The 17,957-nt window shown below is 44.4% G+C and overlaps 1 protein-coding gene across 1 annotated transcript in view; it reads left to right on the forward strand.

Annotated features, from left to right (window-relative positions):
• The first annotated feature begins 2,584 nt into the window (after positions 1–2,584).
• The window catches only part of NSG2 (neuronal vesicle trafficking associated 2), a 56,323-nt gene continuing 40,950 nt past the window's right edge, over positions 2,585–17,957 (forward strand). The window contains exon 1 of the mRNA XM_026510997.4: positions 2,585–2,713. Within this exon, the coding sequence (XP_026366782.1) occupies positions 2,585–2,713 (129 nt within the window). The remainder of the gene's footprint in view (positions 2,714–17,957) is intronic.

Raw genomic sequence — 17,957 nt, forward strand, 5'->3', positions numbered from 1 at the left:
CTTGTGAATCAATCATGAGCTGTGTCAAAGAGACTTTTTTTTCCTTTGGAGGCAGCAATAATTGGATCAGACACAAGTGTTCACAACTGACTCCACGTGGGTGTCTACATTAGATGATACTTGCACCTGAAAGTCATCCTGGTCTTCGGAAAGGAGAGAGTGAGAAACTAATATTAGAGTAGCTTCCTCTCATATATATGAATACTTCTATTAATAGATCCCTGTGCAGCTCTGATATGTTATAGGCTTTATTGTCTCAGAAACACCTCTCTTTACACACATACATGTGTACATGCACACACATGTCCATTTCATTACTGAACAATACAGATAATATACATGTTTTCTCCTGGCCTTAGAGCTAGTAGAGTGTATGCTCATCATGTGAGTACTAATTGAGATGACCAAACAATTTATCATGGGAATCAGGATATTTTTGAAAGTGAAAGGGGATGCTATTACTAATGCCAAGACCACTGGACCTCATGATGTGTACCATAAACAGCACTGCAGCTGGGGATAAGTGACCAACAGTGATTTGAACCACAGCAAAGAGAAACCTGTGGCAATAGTCTTAATCTCAGAGGATTCTAAGAGTGTAAAAGCAATCCCCATAGGTGAAATAATTCAGCCATTCAGAACCTTGTCCCTGAGCTAAAAGAGGTTTCCTTGAGCACAGTCTTATCTTATTCACAACCATCCTGCAGGGGTGGTATTATTATCCCCACACCATAGGTAAAGAAATGGAAGCTTGGGGAGGGAATACAAAGTGTCCAAGATCTCCACCGTCAGACCTTCATGGAGCTGATACTAGGACTTCGCCTACCCTGATTCCAGACACCAACCTGGAAGCCCTACAAAGTTGTGGACCACATGCAAACATCAGTGGCCGTGGCTCAAGGCTCAAGTTCCAGCTCCTGGTGCTCTACCAGCTATGCGACCTTAGCTGACCTGTGTGATTACAGTGGCATTGTGAGAATAGTAGCTTTTCACATGCAGTGCTTGACACGTGCCCTGCTCTGAGTGTTTTCCTGTTGTGATCACATTCCCACCTCCCACTAACCCCAACACATTTTGCAAATGAGGGACATAATCTGAAAGAGCTTGGAAAAGTGCCCACTGTGTGGGAAATAATAAATATAAGTTTCCCTTCACTCCTTACTATAGGTCAGAGCACAGTGCAGGTCCCGTACCATTTTGGGTTTCATAATATTGCCCTGGAAGATTTTAAAAGGTGATCCCTTCTAATGAATCTGTCTCCTTCTTCTGTTTTTCTAAAGACTCAAGGATTGCTTATTATATGGTTATTATTATTATTATTATTATGGCCAGAATCCCTCCCACTTTCTTGAAACCATTTTGTCCCATGCCCTGGTTGTGGCCATGCATGAGAAACAGCAGGTGGTGCCAGATGACAGATGGTGCGGGAGCCCGTTCCCCGGTGGGAGGGGGCGCGAGCGAGGGAGCAGGCAGGCAGCTGCCAGGAGCTCTTCCCCTCTCGCTCGCGCCTCGCTCTCAGAAACTCCCAATCCAGTCACAGGCAAGGCGCTGTCCTTTCAGCACCACAAGCTCGGGCTGAGGAGGGAGGACTCCTGGCCGTCCTCCTCCTCTTCAAATTGGCTTGAATCTGCTCTGACCCCCCAAGAGTGCATCACAGTAAGTAGGCATTTGTTTTTGCTATAACCACTCCTCAATATCCTCTGACCCTTTACCATCCCTTTCATCTCCACAACAATCCTATTTTGTCTAATAATGTTCCATCAGCAGGATTGACAAGAGAAATTCAGTTGTCTGGGCTTCTAGGGGTGGGGTGGGAGCACTGTTTGACTTCCAAGGGAGCTTGAGAGAAATAAATGTGATTTGTTTATTTAGTTGGCAATCTTGCAATACGGGGGTTGCTAACTTTCCATGGAAGCAAAAAAAAAAAAAAAATGGCCCTTCGCTATTGAGGAAATGGAGGCATTCCATGGCTGAATAACAGGATCAGGTTCAAGCCAGCCTTTTTTTGTTTTAGGAAATTGTATCTCCTGACAACCTACATATCATGTGAAAGGATACAGTACACAGAGAGACACTGAATGTATTTATTGTGGTTCAGGGAGATTGCTGAAGAAAAGCCAACATAATAAAATATCAAGGTGGTAAGGTGTGGTGGTAAGGTGAAATTTATCATACTGCAGGGTGACCCAGAATAATAGGATTTAATTTTGCAGTAAGAATAAGCTTTCACTGAGATTATATGACAGTATTGGTTCTAGTGTCTTGGATTTTTTTTTTAAAGCTTGTATGTTATTTGTGTAAGTCTGGGATTTCCTTGAGTTTTCCTGAATTTGAGAGCTGTCAAACCCCACGGGCAGGTGGCATATTTTGACGATTAAAGAAGTTTTTCTGGATAGTGAGAATCATTATCAGAATCAAATCTAGCAGAAGATAGAGAGATGACTGATCTCTACACTGAAAGCCGAGTGGACCCTTTGAGGACACTGCTGTTTTCTCTGTCGTCAGCCCTCTCTTTCCCTGCTTCACCTCCCACTGTAACTAGAACCCCACTGCTTGCCTTAGGTCTGGGAAGAAAGGCGTAAGGATGGTGAAGCTGAACAGTAACCCCAGTGAGAAGGGAACCAAGCCGCCTTCGGTTGAGGATGGCTTCCAGACCGTCCCTCTCATCACTCCCTTGGAGGTTAACCACTTACAGCTGCCTGCTCCGGAAAAGGTAAAGCAGTTGCTCTTCTCCCCATCAGTCCCTCATGCTCCCCCCATCTCAGGAAATAAAGCAGTAAAAAAATTCCACCTCTCCAAACCCTTTCATTCCCTCAGCCAAATATGTCCCCTTTCTCGTAAAATGTAGTCATTCCTTTCAGAGACATGACATCTCTTGTGTTACTTCAGGTTTATGGTAAGTGTTTACTCATTTTTTGTTCACATATGTGTACATGGGCAAGAAAATTAATCTTTTTTTAAAGTTTTATCATAGCAATGAATACTAATAAGCTTGTAGATGGTGAGAGAGAAAATTGTCTTGATTATTGGGGAAAGTGTTTAAAAAATTCACTGGTATATATTTGAGGACAGAAAATTGGATGCAGCCCAACAAGCATTTAGTTTGCACCTGCTAAGGCCCTATCCCTGTGCTACAAGTTGGTTATGAAAAGACAAATAGCAAAATCCCTATCTAGTGTAATGCTTAATATAATGCTTAATATAATGAATGCTTAAATGCTATACCTGAGAATTTCACAGGTTAGTAGAGCACAGGGGTGGAAACAATTAAATTCTCTTGGGATGGGAGGGGACTGGAAAGACAGGTGAGGTAAACTGCAGAGGAGAACATTTGAATTTGGCTTGTAAAGGTAAGTAAAAACCTTCCAGATAGACCATAGGAGGAAAAGATATTTAAGACATATACAAAGCATGGAGAGCTTTTGAGAAATAGCATGACTAGAGTAGAGCATCTCTGGGGAGGCGTGGCTGGAAATGAATGACTGGCTGATGGCACATCTCCTGACATGGGAGTAGTCCATGAAGAATGGAGGTGGGCATTTATACAAAGGTGGGCACTGATACAAAAGTTATCCCACGGACAGAGCTGGGAGAAACATTATTGTTTAAGATCCAGTTGAGAGAATTTGGGGTTTATAATGTGAGCTTTTGCACAATGTAAGAGATAGATTTGGAGGTAAATGATGGAGTTCCCTGGCTGAAGAGCAAACAATGGATCATTCCATCTGTTTGATTTTCTCATTGGCATCTTCAGGAGGGCATTGTGTGTCTTAACCAATTGGCTCTATCCAATGAACAGAAGAGGAGCCAAAGCTAGATAAAGGGCCTGGCTGATTGGCTGGGGGTTGAGTCATCTGTTTTGAAAGTGCAGAGGTTGTCAATATGAGAATGTGCATGGGGGTGGCAGAAATAAAGCATTCTTGAGCCATCCTGTGAGACTGATAAGGCTTTTAAAAATAAAATGTGAACAGGCACTTCACACTAAAGAAATGTGAAAGAACAGTATTGATTAGGTATCTGCTACACGGATAGCAGAAGCTCTCAGTTTTGGGCTGCATGTTAGAATCACCTGGGGGATCCTTTGAAAATCCTGATATCTAGGCTACACCCCAGAACAATGATATTAGAAGCTCTGGGGGCGAGACCCAGGCATCAGTATTAATTAACCCCCCCCCCAGGTGACTCATACATGCAGCCGAAGTTGAGAACCACTGTGCTAGATGCATGTTTCCCCATGGGAATCAGGGATTATGCACTCAAATTTAGAGGTGAAAAGGTGAAGGATCAGAGAAATTTGGTTAGTTATCCAAGCTTACAGAAGGAGTAAGTGGCAATGCTGGAATTTGAACCCAGATGTAATGGAAATTGGGGAGGAGAAGGAGGATATTTTCTTGAGGTTTTGTGAGGCTTCAGGAAGATTCTTTACCCTCTCCCAACAGCTACAGCCTGGAAGATCTGCATGTACCTAAAAGGTGTGCAAGGAAAAGGGACTGTGGTGAGATCACCCTCCCCCCATTCCTAGACACACTGCAAGTCACCCAGACATACCACGGCCTCTGTCTCCCCTTTCTCCCCCCATCCCACCCTTTTGCCTTCAAGGGCTTCCTTCTCTGCTTTAGAGAGGAAGAGGCACAATGACCTTTGAGTGTCCTGTCCCAAAGCCTGAAGGACAAATACACTGGGGACCTGCATTCATGGAAAGGGAAAGCAATGTGTCCTGAAAGACGCAAAGCCCTACAGGGACATATCCTCACAGGGGCACATTACAGACTCTTTCTGATGTTCATGACCAAGTCTTCACACCAGGCAACTCCATTTCCTCCTTGGTGAAGGTGAGGAGGACCACCCTTACCTTGAAATGGTCAGAACAAAGTTAGAAACGGCCTCATATGTAAAGTGCCTGGCACAAAAGTAACTATAAAAGAATAATAATGATCATTTTCAAGTGCTTCCTACATACTAAATTCTGTTCTCAGCCATATATGTACGTGCATGCAGATACACGCACATGCGCGCGCACACACACAGACACACACAGACACACAAACACACTTTTCTTTCAACCTATCAGTAGTTTATGGGACCCAATAAGGAAATCGCTTTTTTTTTTAAAGATTTTATTTATTTATTTGACAGAGAGAGACAGCCAGCGAGAGAGGGAACACAGCAGGGGAGTGGGAGAGGAAGAAGCAGGCTCCTAGCGGAGGAGCCTGATGTGGGGCTCGATCCCAGAACGCTGGGATCACGCCCTGAGCCAAAGGCAGATGCTTAACGACTGCGCCACTCAGGCGCCCCCGCTATTTTAATCCAATTTTTGAAGATGACAAAACTCAGGCATGGAGTGGTAAAGTAACTTCCCAAAGCACATAGTAAGCATCCTGGCAATGTGTAGAGGACCCAGAACCCAGCCAGTGTTGTTCCAGAAACTTCCACTTCAGCAGGCACAAGAAGCCAGCTGGCCTGGGGGTCCATAGACTTGGGCTTTAGCTCAAACTCAGTTGCTGACCCACAGTGTGATTCGTGTGACTTGTTTCTCCTCCCTCAGACCTCTGAGTACTCCTTTCTGAGTTGGAAACTATAGTAGTGGTTTTCTGTGCCGGTATTTTGATTTTATATTTACAAGAGTAAACAAGCTTTCCCCCGACATTAGAACAGATGTGTTAGAAGTGAATTCCACTCAAGAAGCCAAGTGGGTCCTCCAATGCTTAGTTAGCAGCACAGAGCCTGAAGCTACCTTTCCAGGAGGGTTCACATCTCTGCCCCACCTTTGATGATTTTACCTTGGCTGATGACTTGAAGCGAGTTTCCTAAGCTGCCTCAGCCTCCTCATTGTAAAGTGGGGATGATAACATTGGGACTCAGGTCACAGGACTGTAGGGAAGGTAGGTGAGCCCTGACACCGTTGTCAGCTCTTTGGTTAGGTTCCAGACAGATGGTGAGTTTTTGAAGCCAAAATCTTCATCAGAAAGAAGTATATTTGACCCAATGTTAAATCATGTTGTTGTTTTTTTAAATGTAAAATACAGAGTGTACTTGGTGTGTGATACTAATAATCATCTTTAGATTTGCTCGCTAAATACACTTTAATATGGAGTCTGTGAGTTTCAGGGGAAAAAAACCTTTCGGAGGCCAAATGGAGAAATGAGCATGTCTGAAGCCCTTGCGTTGGGCTGGGAATGGGCCACAGAAGGCATTCATATCTGTTGTTTCAGTTAATCTTCCCAATGGCCCTGTGAGGGGGGTTTAGTGGACCCATTTCACTGATGGGGAAATTGAGGCTCAGATCAATGGAGTGATTTGCCCAAGTGTCACAGAGATGGAGTGGGAGAGCTGGGGTTGAAATCCCAGTGCACCTGAAACCCCAATTTTCCCCTCTGCACTGTGCTGCCCTCAATAACGAGAAGCCTCCCATATGCAAGAGTGCTTCCTCAAACTCTACACCGCTCGTCTGTGACCACGCTCCTCCTTGGACCCCCTGGACCAGCTGGTGGGGTCTGGGTGCGATCCTCCAGACAGAACATCCCAGCCTCCGATGCTTCCTCCCTGACCAGTACTGGAGGGATTGGTGCCTGCCTCAGGAGAGGAGATGGGCTAGATTCCCACCTTGTCTAGTGCTCTAATCAAATCCTCCACACTGTACCTGAGGGAACATCCCCAGAGTTGGGACCAGGTCCTTCTCCCATGGAAACCTTTCTCAGTCATCTCCACAGGCTACAATCTCAAATCTTTACCTTGGCAAATCCTTCTCTGTCCCATTGGCTTCCATTCCCACCCCTCCCACTTTGTACCTTGAACACCAGCATGTCAGACCTACCCAGAGCAGTGGAGGGTGATCCCCCCCGCCCCAAGGGGACATTTCACAATGTCTGGAGACGTTTTTTGGTAGTGAAAACTGTAGGGGGGAGGGACACTATTGGTGTCTAGTGGGTAGAGGCCAGGAATGCTGCTGAATACCTACGGTGCGTAGGACGCACCCTGCCTCCAAACTGAAAGAATTATCCTGCCCCAAACGTCAATAGTGCCAAGGTTGAGAAACCCTGCCTTAGCGTTCTCCACACTTTCCAGCGTGGTTCACGCTCCCTCCTCCTTGCACATGCCATTCCTTGTGCCCAGAATGCCCTTGTCACCCCTTGCCTGTCTGTTAAGCCAGTACTCAGCTTCCTAAACCCAGCTCCAATGGCAGCTCTTCTGAGCGCCTTCCCTACCCACCCAGAATTATAGCTGTGGTTTTACTTATCACTATGGAAGGTATCTACTCATTCACTCACTCTCTCATCCAGCACATCTTGTTGGGCACCTTCTATGTGCTAGGCACTGTGCCAGGCTATGCATCTCCAGCCATAGAAAGTCAGGCCTGGCCACTGCTTTCACAGAGCTTCCAGTTCAGTGGGGAAGAGGGACTTCAAATAAGGCATCATACAAACAGACGCACAGGACACAAGCTGAAAGAAGGGCTATTAGGGAAAGAATGCAGAGCTGTGATGTGAGAGAGGATAAGACTGGAGAGATCTAATTGTGATGGAAGCTCCTGAGGAAGGAGCCCCACCTGAGACCTGGAGGTTGGGTGGTAAAGGGACTAGGGGCAAAGGGCCTAGTATGTGGACAGGCATTGAAGGACTTGGAGGAATAGACAGGAGAGTAGGTTGGCTGGGCACACTGAGTGAGGGGGAGAGATTTGGGCAATGAGGGGAGGTGAGCACCAGTTCATAGGGGGCTCAATGTATTTTTTTGGAGGGGTTTTAAGCAGAAGAGAAACGGGATCCAATTTCTATTTAAGGAAGATTCCTCTGGCTGCGGTGGGCCACCCTAGGGATGAGGGACTCATGCTGGGTCTCCTCTTCCTCATTCCTTCTAATGTATCCCCCTCGCAGCACCAGAGTAATTTCCCCAAGACAGAGGTGACTGGTTTCCCACATTATGCCCACCATGAGTGGTAGAAGTAGAGAAAAGAGTGGAAGGCAGGCGGTCAGCTAGAAGGCCACGGCTGTGTTCATAAAGGAGGAGGTGGTGGTGGTGGGCGCTGGCAATGGCAGTGGGAAGGGGCAGGTGGGTGGATTTAGGCTGGCTTGGTGTCTGGTTGGCACTGAGGAGATTTGCCCGCTAGGTCCGAGGACCCTGGCTCTGCCTTATTGTCCATCCTGGCATGCAATGGGCAGTGGGAAGTGCTGGCTGAGAGAGGCCCGTTGTCCCTTACATAGCCTAAAGCTGGGCTTTGTTTCTCCACTTGACAGATGTGGGAATAGACTTGAACCTAAGCAGTTGGGTGACTTTTTCAGGCCGTGAGCTCATGCTCTCGAGAAGCTGGAACATCGATCTGCAGATACCAAATTCTAAGATGGCCCTTGGGGCCTCGCTGCCTTTGGTGTATCTAAGTGACCACAGTTAACCCGGGTATCCCCACAACCCATCTGTGAGGTTGCAACCATTATTGCCATTTTACAGATGCAGAAACAGACTCAGAGAGGTGAAATGCTATCCTAGGACACCCAAAAGAAAACAGTGCAGCCGAGATCTGCACACAGGTGTGCTGGGAGATGCCAGCTAATGGGCAGCAGGTCTGCAGAAAGCAAACCACAAACGGGCACAACCCCACCTTGGCAAAGCCCCAGATGAACCACGTATTTGGCAAGCCAGAAACCAAGCTGTGGGCAAATATTCCTTTTCTTTCTACTGATGACTAAATCTTTACGTGTCCTGGATTAGGTTGGCTCACCTGCTTGTGGGAGGAAAAGAATGCAGATGTTTGGAGATCCAGTGTTGAGGTTTGATACACTTCGTATTTTCCATGGTAAACCACATGTGCTTTGCCATCCTAGAGACCTGGGTTGAGATCTCAGCTAAGCTGTTTCCTCACCATGTGGCTTTAGGCAAGTCGCTCAGCATCTCTGGGCTTTGTTTTTTTGGTTTTTTTTGCCTTTTTTCCCAACTGCAAAATGATCATAATATCTACCTACCAGGATTATTGTGAGGAAAAAGCATGAAAGCTGTCTAATGGCACACAAATGGTGCTTTATTGATATAGTTTCCTATCTTTCACCGGACATCCAGAATATGTGTCCTGAAGTTCACATTTTTGAAAGACGACTGTCAAAATGAAACATGCTATGAATGGGGTTTCCAAGGTGAGGGTACAGAGGATCCAACAGGGTGGACCTGGATGGATGTGGCCAAAGGAGATGCCTCTCCTGTCACCGAGTCCTGTGTGCCTTCTTGGCTTCTCTTGTGGCTTAATCAGAGGGTTCTTTCTCTCCCTGAAGAACAGGGTCAGAGAACTGTCAGCCATTCCCTAGGGAGCACCAGAAATGCATGTCTGTGCAGATCTGAGGTTCACAGAGCCCCCTTGTTCAGCTCTTGAGACACTCTCAAGAGACAGATTATAAAGCACCATGAATTGGGGCAAAGGCTGACAGGCAATTCCAGGAAATAGATATAAAAATGACCACTAAGCATATTTAAAATTCTTTATAATATAAAAATACAATTTTAAACAAAATGTAACTTTTTACCTATTAGATTGGCAAAAAAAACCCCGAAAAAACAAAACAAAAACCCCGACCCCACAACGTTTGATAATGCCCAGTGTTGCTAGCCCTGAGGCAGAGCAGATCTCAATACACTTTTGTCGGTTATGTAATTTGGTGCAATGTTTTGCAGAGGGTATTTTGACATTGTTTATAAAATTTAAACTATAAGTACCATTCGATTGGTAAGCTTCCTACTGGTAGGAAGTTACCTTATGGGTATATTCTTTCAAGTATGCAAAGGGTTATGTATAAAGAAAACCTGTGAACAACTGGAATGTTCCATGCGACTGGGCTGGTTAGATGAACCCTAGCGCATGGATGTGGAATACTAAGTGGTTGCTAGGAGAACGAAGCATTCTTGCTTGTGCTAATGTGGGAGGAGCCACAGACACACAGCTCCTTTAATCAGCTCTAAAGAGCATGGCACGGAGTCACCCCATTTGTGGAAACACATCTGTGTGTATGTTTTGTTCTTACCATTCATAAAACAATTTTGGATAGATGTACAAGAAACCATTAAATGTTGAGGGAGTAGGGATAGGGGTTGGAGGACACACTGTTTAAAGACTTTCATTCCATATTTTTCATACTTTATTTTTATCACGAGCATGCATCAAATTTTCTACTTTTAAAAAAATCACCCCCATTCTCACAGATGGTGAGACAGTCTTGGAGCACGGAAGTGACTTGCTCACACTCACAGACGGAGCGACCCGGTGTTCCCGCATGTAGAGGATCATTACAGCACTTTGAATTTGAACCCTAACTCTACCACCTACTTGCTGTGTGACCCTGGGCGGGTTTCCTCGCTGCTAAAATGAGGACAATAATCTCCTCCTATAAGAACTGTTTGAAGGGTGAAATGAGAAAATGCATGTCGAGAGTCCACCTGTGTCCAGCACAGAGTAGATGCTAGTGCAAGGCTCTTGTTATTACTGTTGTTGCTTATTGCCATTCTCATCAGTTTGGTCCCAGAATCAGGATCACTGCTTGTGGGAGAGCACGGAGCTGGCCCCAGGACTTGAGGAGCGCTGAGCAATGAAGTGCGCTGGGTCTCTGGATCACAGAGGACGGGCTCAGAGGCAGATCTGTGGATCTCTACTATAAAGATTCCAGCCCTGGCAGCTAGTTTCCACTCAGAATAGGAGCTGGAGCCCTCCCCATGCCCCCAACCCCAGAGAGGACCATATGGAGAGTCCCTCAATTCCCTGCATGCTATGCACTGCCATGGAGTTGGACAGTCATAGGCTTAGCGGGCTGGCTGGTGCATTTGAGGACATACCAGCCTACCTTCCATTCTGCCTCTGAAAAAGTAAAAGCCCAGCAAGGAAAAGAGACCTGATCCTGTGGGAAAAGCCCTAGACTGGGAGTGAGCAGGCCTTTACGAGTCTGGCTTCTGACCCAGTCTTGCTATCTGACCTATAGAAAATCCCTTCCCCTCTCTGGGCTCCCATATCCCCATTTGTGAGTTGTTGGCGTTGGGAAACACTATCACTAATGTCCTCTAAGCACTGACATTTTACCCAGTGTTCTGGGGCCTTACCAAGCTTTGAGGGCCCAGAGAGACTCAAAACCAAAAAGATGGAGTATGGGTTGAGAGGTGAGCAGGGGAAATGGGGGAAAGTTCCAAACTAAGTATTCAATTTCACCTTGTCTCTTTATAGATAGGATTCATTCATTCAACAGTGTGTATGGATCCCCTTATGTGTATCAGGTGCCGCAAGATCAGAGTTTGAGTGTGATGATTCTTGAATGGTGACATTCCTAGTGGGTGGCACTTGGATCTGAGCCAGAAGCTTAGAGTCAAGGTTTGGCTCTGCTTCTTAGTGGCCATGTGAGGCTATGAGGTTATTTCTGCTCTCCAAGACTCAGGTTCCTCATCTGTAGAATGGGGATAATCATTCCTACTTCAGAGTGATTGAGAGGGTTTCCTGTGATATTGGATGTAAAGCTTTTGGCACAGTGGTAGCAGATACCCATTTTATTTTATTTTATTTATTTTATTTTATTTAAAAATTTTTAAAGATTTTATTTGTTTTGGGGGGGGCAGAGAGAGAGAGAGAAAGAGAGAGGAGGGTCAGAGGGAGAGAATCTCAAGCAGACTCCCTGCTGAGCACAGAGCCCAGCTTGGGGCTGGATCCTAGGACCCTCAGATTGTGACCTGAGCAGAAATCAAGAGTCAGATGCTTAACTGACTGAGCCACCCAAGCGCTCCTGGGTACCCATTTTAAAACAATGACAGGAAAGACCAGGGTAATCTTGAGTTTGAATGGTCAGTTCAACCACTTACCAGTCATTTGATCATAGGCAAGTGGCTGAATTCTCTGAGGCTAAATTGTCTCATTTGAGAAAAGGGAATAATGATGATTTTACGGTAGATACATGAAGATTGGAGCGAAGGTTGTGAGGAGAGTTATGAGAATTAACCAAGTACACATCTGTAGGCTCCTAGAGCAGTGCCTGGCACATAGTAGGTGCTCATCTGATTCGCTGTCCTGCTCTGAACTCCTCTCTCAGCAGCAGGGATGAGCCGCAGGGTACAGCTTAGGTCTATTTTTGGCCTGTGCAAGTCCAGCTCATAAAAATACAATCTTGCTCCTTGTCAGCACTTCTGCACTTTTATTTATTGTTCTTGCCAATCCTGGGGCCTCTCCATGTGGGAACCTCTTCATTATTGATAATCCCGGGAAGTAGTATTTTAAATTTTTATGATCTGTACTTTGAGCCATCTGAACTGCCATGTATTATCTGGCCTTGCCAGTGAAGGGGGAATATATCCAGACGAGGGGTCCTTTTGGGATGAATAATTTATCCCATTTTCACAATGCCAATTATGTTAAATTATGTTCTTCATATCAGCCACTGACAGGACAATGGGGACTGATGTGTAAATATGAAAACAAATTTATATCTTTGCCCATATCCACAATGGTATTTGAAAATCTGGAGGTTCATTTTTCCAAATATTTGTAAAACCCCACTTTAAATGATAAAAAGCGTAGAAAGGATTTTTCCTCTTCTGTCTCCCCTCCCCCTCCCCCTTTCTGTTATTAATCAAGAGCTCGGGGCTCCATTTTTCCCCACTTTTTTTTTCAACTGCAGAGAATAGAGCCTTTCTTTGCAAATGTATTTTCTCTTCTCTCTTTCTTTGCTTATGTAAGCTGATTCCTCCAAGGTACAATTAATGATTGGCTAACATTTCTTATGCTTTCCCCTTTATAGTACTAAAAAAAAAAAAGGCGTCTGTTGCCATATCTTCTTTTATAGAAAGAAAATGTTTCTGGCTCCCCTCCATGGGAATAGAACACCAAATTTCATGACACGCCCAATAGCTGGTTGATTCCAGTAATTCTGTAGGATTGTATTTCTCCTGTTCTCTACATCTTCCCAGCGTATCTCATTGCAGCCAGAGGCTTCTCCGTTACCTGTAATACACATCTGGAAAGACACTGCCGGTTTATAATCCTTCCTTGGCTTCTCACTGCTTTCAAGTTAATCTTCAAGATGCTCTGTATGGCATTCGGAGCCTCTGTTTACCCCTCACTTCACCTGTCCTATGCCCTGGCCACTCAAAACCGCTCACTGCGGCTCCTCCACGCGCCAGCCCCCTGAGTGTCTTCTGAATGTCTGCTGGTATATGCTGTTCCCTCAGTCTAGAAAACCTTTTTCCCTAAGTGTGGGGAGGCAAGAATGGAAACAAGAAGCTGGCCAGAGAACTATTCATGGAGAGATGACGATGCTCTGGGCTAGGGTGGCGGCAGTGTGCCTGGACAAACGGGTTGATTTGAGAGGAGTTTTTGAGAAGCAGGAGCTGGTGCTGAAATGGATTTAGAGAGTGAAGGGAAGGAAGGGGTCATGGGAGAATTCCTGTATTCGATTTGATATAAGCGCTGGCATGGATAATGCTGCTATTTTCGGGGGATGACTTGGGGAAGAAAAGTTGAGGGGCAGGTGGAACCAGGAACCCAAGAGCTTTGCTGCAGACATGGTATATTTAGGTGGGTTGGCCTAAGGGCAAATATCCAGTAGGGTAATCTGAGTGCTGGATGAGGTCCGAATTAAGTTATAAGGATAAAGATGGACTTCGAAGTAATAGGAGTGTGAACACTCAGAGGGGGTGTGTAGGAGGGAAGCGTGCCCATGACCTCACTCTGAGCAATTTTAACATTGAGAGGTCAAGCAGAAGGGGAGGATCTTGAAAAGGAAACTGAGAAGAGCTGGTCCTTGAACAGAAAGAGAACCAAGAGAGATACAGCCATGGACACAAGGGAGAAGGACATTTCAAGGGGTAGGGAGCAAACAAGCCTACTGCTGACAGGTCAAAGAACAGGCCTTGTTCTTGTTCTAGGCAAATGGGCAAAGACCTGCTTTTGATGTGGAGATGGGGTTCTAAAGAGCTAACACTTCCTTAAGGGTGAAGGTAAAATACTAAGCAACTTGGGTTGCTTTTGGGGAAAATGTGGCTTAGCTAAAGAGAGGAGAAGACTGAGGACCAGCGTGGGTCAGGGACTCACCTGACCTGTGTCCTGTGTTTGAACTTGGTGGTTTGAGGAATGGGGCTCCAAAACCAAAATAACTTTTTTCATTAGAAAGTCACTCAGGGCATAAGCAGCCTGTCATAGGGGTTCAGGGCAAAGCAGGACATGGATTTGAAGGAAGGCTATGACCTCAACTCTACCTAAACTCAACACGCCCTCCCATTACTGCAAATGGTAAATGGGATACTCTAAAAAGAAATAGTATATATATAATTATAAATATTACATGTTATTTATGTATTTATTATAAACATATATAAATCATATAAGTAAATGATATATAAATTTATCTATATATATTTTGAACTTGATATGAATGGAATCATATAATATACAAAAGAATTTTGTGTCAGGTTTCTTTTGGTCAAGGTAATGTCTGTAAGATTCACCCATGTGTGTGGCATTCCATCTTATGAATAAACCACAATATATGCATTCTCTTATTAATGGACATTTGGATTGTTCTCAGTTCAGGGATATTATAAAAAAGTGGCCATGAACATTTTTATTTGCATCTTTTGGTGGATCCATTATATTTTGAGGTGATTTTTTTTTTTTTTTTTTTTGCTGGTGCCAGAAAAAAATCTACTGATTTTGTTATGCTTATTTAGTATTTGGCCATCTTACTAAATTCTAATAGCTTTTCAGTTCATTTTTCTTGGAGCACATTTTTAGGAGATAGAGCTTTTTATCTCAAGTAACAGAAAACCTAACCCAAATTGAATTAAGGCCAAGAGTGTATATTGGCCCCTGTAACTGTAGAATTCAGTGTGAACTTCAGGCAGGGTGTGATTCAGAGGGCAGTGTGTTCTGAGGGCCCATCTCCATTTCTCTAGGGTCCTCTTGGCTCTGCCCCCCTTCATACGCTACCTTTGACTTCATCTTGACTCCTTCTTATTGTGACAACAATCTCTGCAGAATTTTCAAAACTCAAGTCCTCACCACACCAGCCAAAGGAAGAGCATGCTTCCTTTGGAAGAGGAATGCCCATAAAGAGCAAGGAGGCTTCTTTCCCCAAGTCCCTAGTCAATATTGCCTCATATCTCATGGTCCGCATTTTGAGCCAATCAAATTTTGTGATCAAGAGGATAGTAGGCCCTGATTGGCTTAACCTAATTAGGGACCATTCCCATTATGAAGGGAGGCATCAATCCCACCAAACCACGTGGCTGCCACACAAAGGGACAGGGGTGAGCTCCCAAAAACAATATCTGGGGACTTTTGATCTAAATGGATGCTAGGGAAGCAACCACAAAATGTTTAGTATGATATTCAGAATGATATTGCCTATGATTATTCATTGTCCCATTCCAACAGTTATATTTTTTATTTTTTTAACATTCAATACATTTTTATTGAAAAAATGGAAAATGTGTAAACTTTACATGACTATGTTATAAAAATATGGTTGATGACTTTAAGCAATGTCTTTTATTTATTTATTTTTATTTTTTCATTATGTTATGTTATTCACCATACAGTTATATTTTTAAAGTTCTATCACCTGTCTCAAAATGTCGGCGATGCTTAGGGTCTTTTAAATTTTTGTGGGATGACAAAAATGGTTCTGAGATTTTTGAGAAGCTTTGGAAAAAATGTTTATAGAAATTGAGGGGCAGAGGGAAGGACTAAGAAGCAAATGCTTCCTAACATTTGCTGTGTGATGTGTAGATGCCTGAGATCTGATTGCTAAGGATCTAGCAGCAAAGGATCAACCCAAGAGATGGTTGGTGGTTGAGACAAAGTTGGCTGTGCGGGAAAACATGTCAGTTTTCTATCTTTGTACAACAGATTTCCAAAAATGTAGTGGCTTAAAACAACACAAATATATTATCTCCCAGTTTTCATAGGCCAGAGGTCCAGGCACAGGTTAGCTGTGTTCTCTGCTTGGAGTCTCAAGGGTCTGAAGTCAAGGCATTGGCCAGGCTGTCCTCTCGTTTGGCTCTAAGGGTCCTCTTCCAAGCCCGCTGAGGTTGTTACCAGAATTCAGTTACTTGTGGTTGTAGGACTGAAGTCCCCACCTTCTTGAGGGACCTGGCTGTCAGCTGGGGTCACTTTCAGCATCTATAGTCTGCCTTCCAGCTGCATGGCCTTCCTGTAACATGTCAGCTCACTTCTTCAAGGCCAGCAGGAGAATGTTTCTCCAGTCTGCTATGATGGAGTTTTATAATAGCATAACATAATCGTGGGAGTGACTATGCCATAATCCTTTCTACACTATTGAAAGAGGAGATTATACTGCACATGGACATGGGGTTGGAAAGTTGGGGGACTGAGAATGCCACTTACCATAAAAGGTAAAGGCAATTATTGCCCCAAGGCTTATGGGTTACATGACACAATGACCCGGAAATTCACACTGCCTAGAAATAAATACTGAGATGCATTATAATATGCACACACACACATATCATATATATATATAATATACATATATACATATATACACATATAAATATACATATATACAACATGGAGAATAGGAAAAATAAATTATAATTCCAAGTTTGTGAATATTTCTAAAAATGTGGATTCAGAATGATCAGACATCTACATTTTCTTTTCTTTTTTTTTAAGATTTTATCTATTTATTTGTCAGAGAGAGAGAGAGAGAGCTCAAGCAGGGGGAGCAGCAGGCAGAGGCAGAAGCAGGTTCCCTGCTGAGCAAGGAGCCCGAGGCATGACTGGATCCCACGACCCTGGGATCATGACCTGAGCCAAAGGCAGACGCTTAATTGACTGAGCCACCCAGGCATCCCAACATCTACATTTTCTATACCACTTTATAACCTGACAGTTGATCTAGTGATATCCAAAATATTTGGAATCATTAAAATTTATAGAATAGCCTTTAAGTTTACAATGCACCTATACATACATTATTCTCTTCGGCCCTTCCCAGAACATTGAGTTAGGTAGTAATAGAAATACCTAGCCTGGGGGAGCCTGGGTGGCTCAGTCGGTTAAGTGTCTGCCTTCGGCTCAGGTTCTGATCCCAGTGTCCTGGGATCAAGTCCTGCATCTGGATTCCTGCTTGGCAGGGAGTCTGCTTCTCCCTCTCCCTCTGCTCCTCTCCTCTGCTCATGCTTGCTTGTGCTCTCTCTCATGCTCTGTGTCCCCCTCTCAAATAAATAAATAAAGTCTTAAAAAAAAAAAAAGAAAGAAAGAGAGAAGGAAATACCGAGCCTGTGAGCTATGATGCTTTAAGTGTTGCTTACTTAGTTACATTGGCTCCTGACTCTCACATACCCACGAAAACTCACATGACAGCAAACAGCAAACCTTGTAGACTACGTGTTATGTCACACATTTCTGTCTTTGGCCTTGTGGTTCACTCTGCGGAAAATGTCTTTCCTTGGCTTGCTCACCTAGTAAATTCCTTTTTTTCTTTTTAGAGGTGGGGGATCCAGAGGGAGAGAATCTCAAGTAGACTCCCCACTGAGAGTGAAGTCCGGTGGGGGGCTCGATTCCACAGCCCTGAGATCATGACCTGACCCAAAACCAAGAGTCAGATGCTTAACTGACTGAACCACCCAGGCACCCGTCACCCAGTAAACTTCTATTCATCCATCACTCCCTACTTCTTTTTTTCCAGACAAGGAGGTCAGGAGCATGCTCAAACAGCATTGTTCTTGAGAAGTCCTTGTCTTGATAGGCTGAGTAGGGAAGACCTGTGGGCTGACAGGTGCAGGCCAGGCTCCATTCCACATCTCCTTTGAGCATCCGTGGGAGAAAATTTGACAGCACTCAGAGGCAGTGTTCAAATAAACATTTGTTATTGAATGAATGGTTTGAGTGCTTATCTTCTGTGAACTCATTTAAGCCTCACAACAACCCAATGAGGTATTTATGGTTATTGTCCCACTTTATAGATGAGAAAACAAAGACAGAGAAG

Source organism: Ursus arctos, unplaced genomic scaffold (genome assembly GCF_023065955.2).
Source record: "Ursus arctos isolate Adak ecotype North America unplaced genomic scaffold, UrsArc2.0 scaffold_15, whole genome shotgun sequence".
Lineage (NCBI taxonomy): Eukaryota > Metazoa > Chordata > Mammalia > Carnivora > Ursidae > Ursus > Ursus arctos.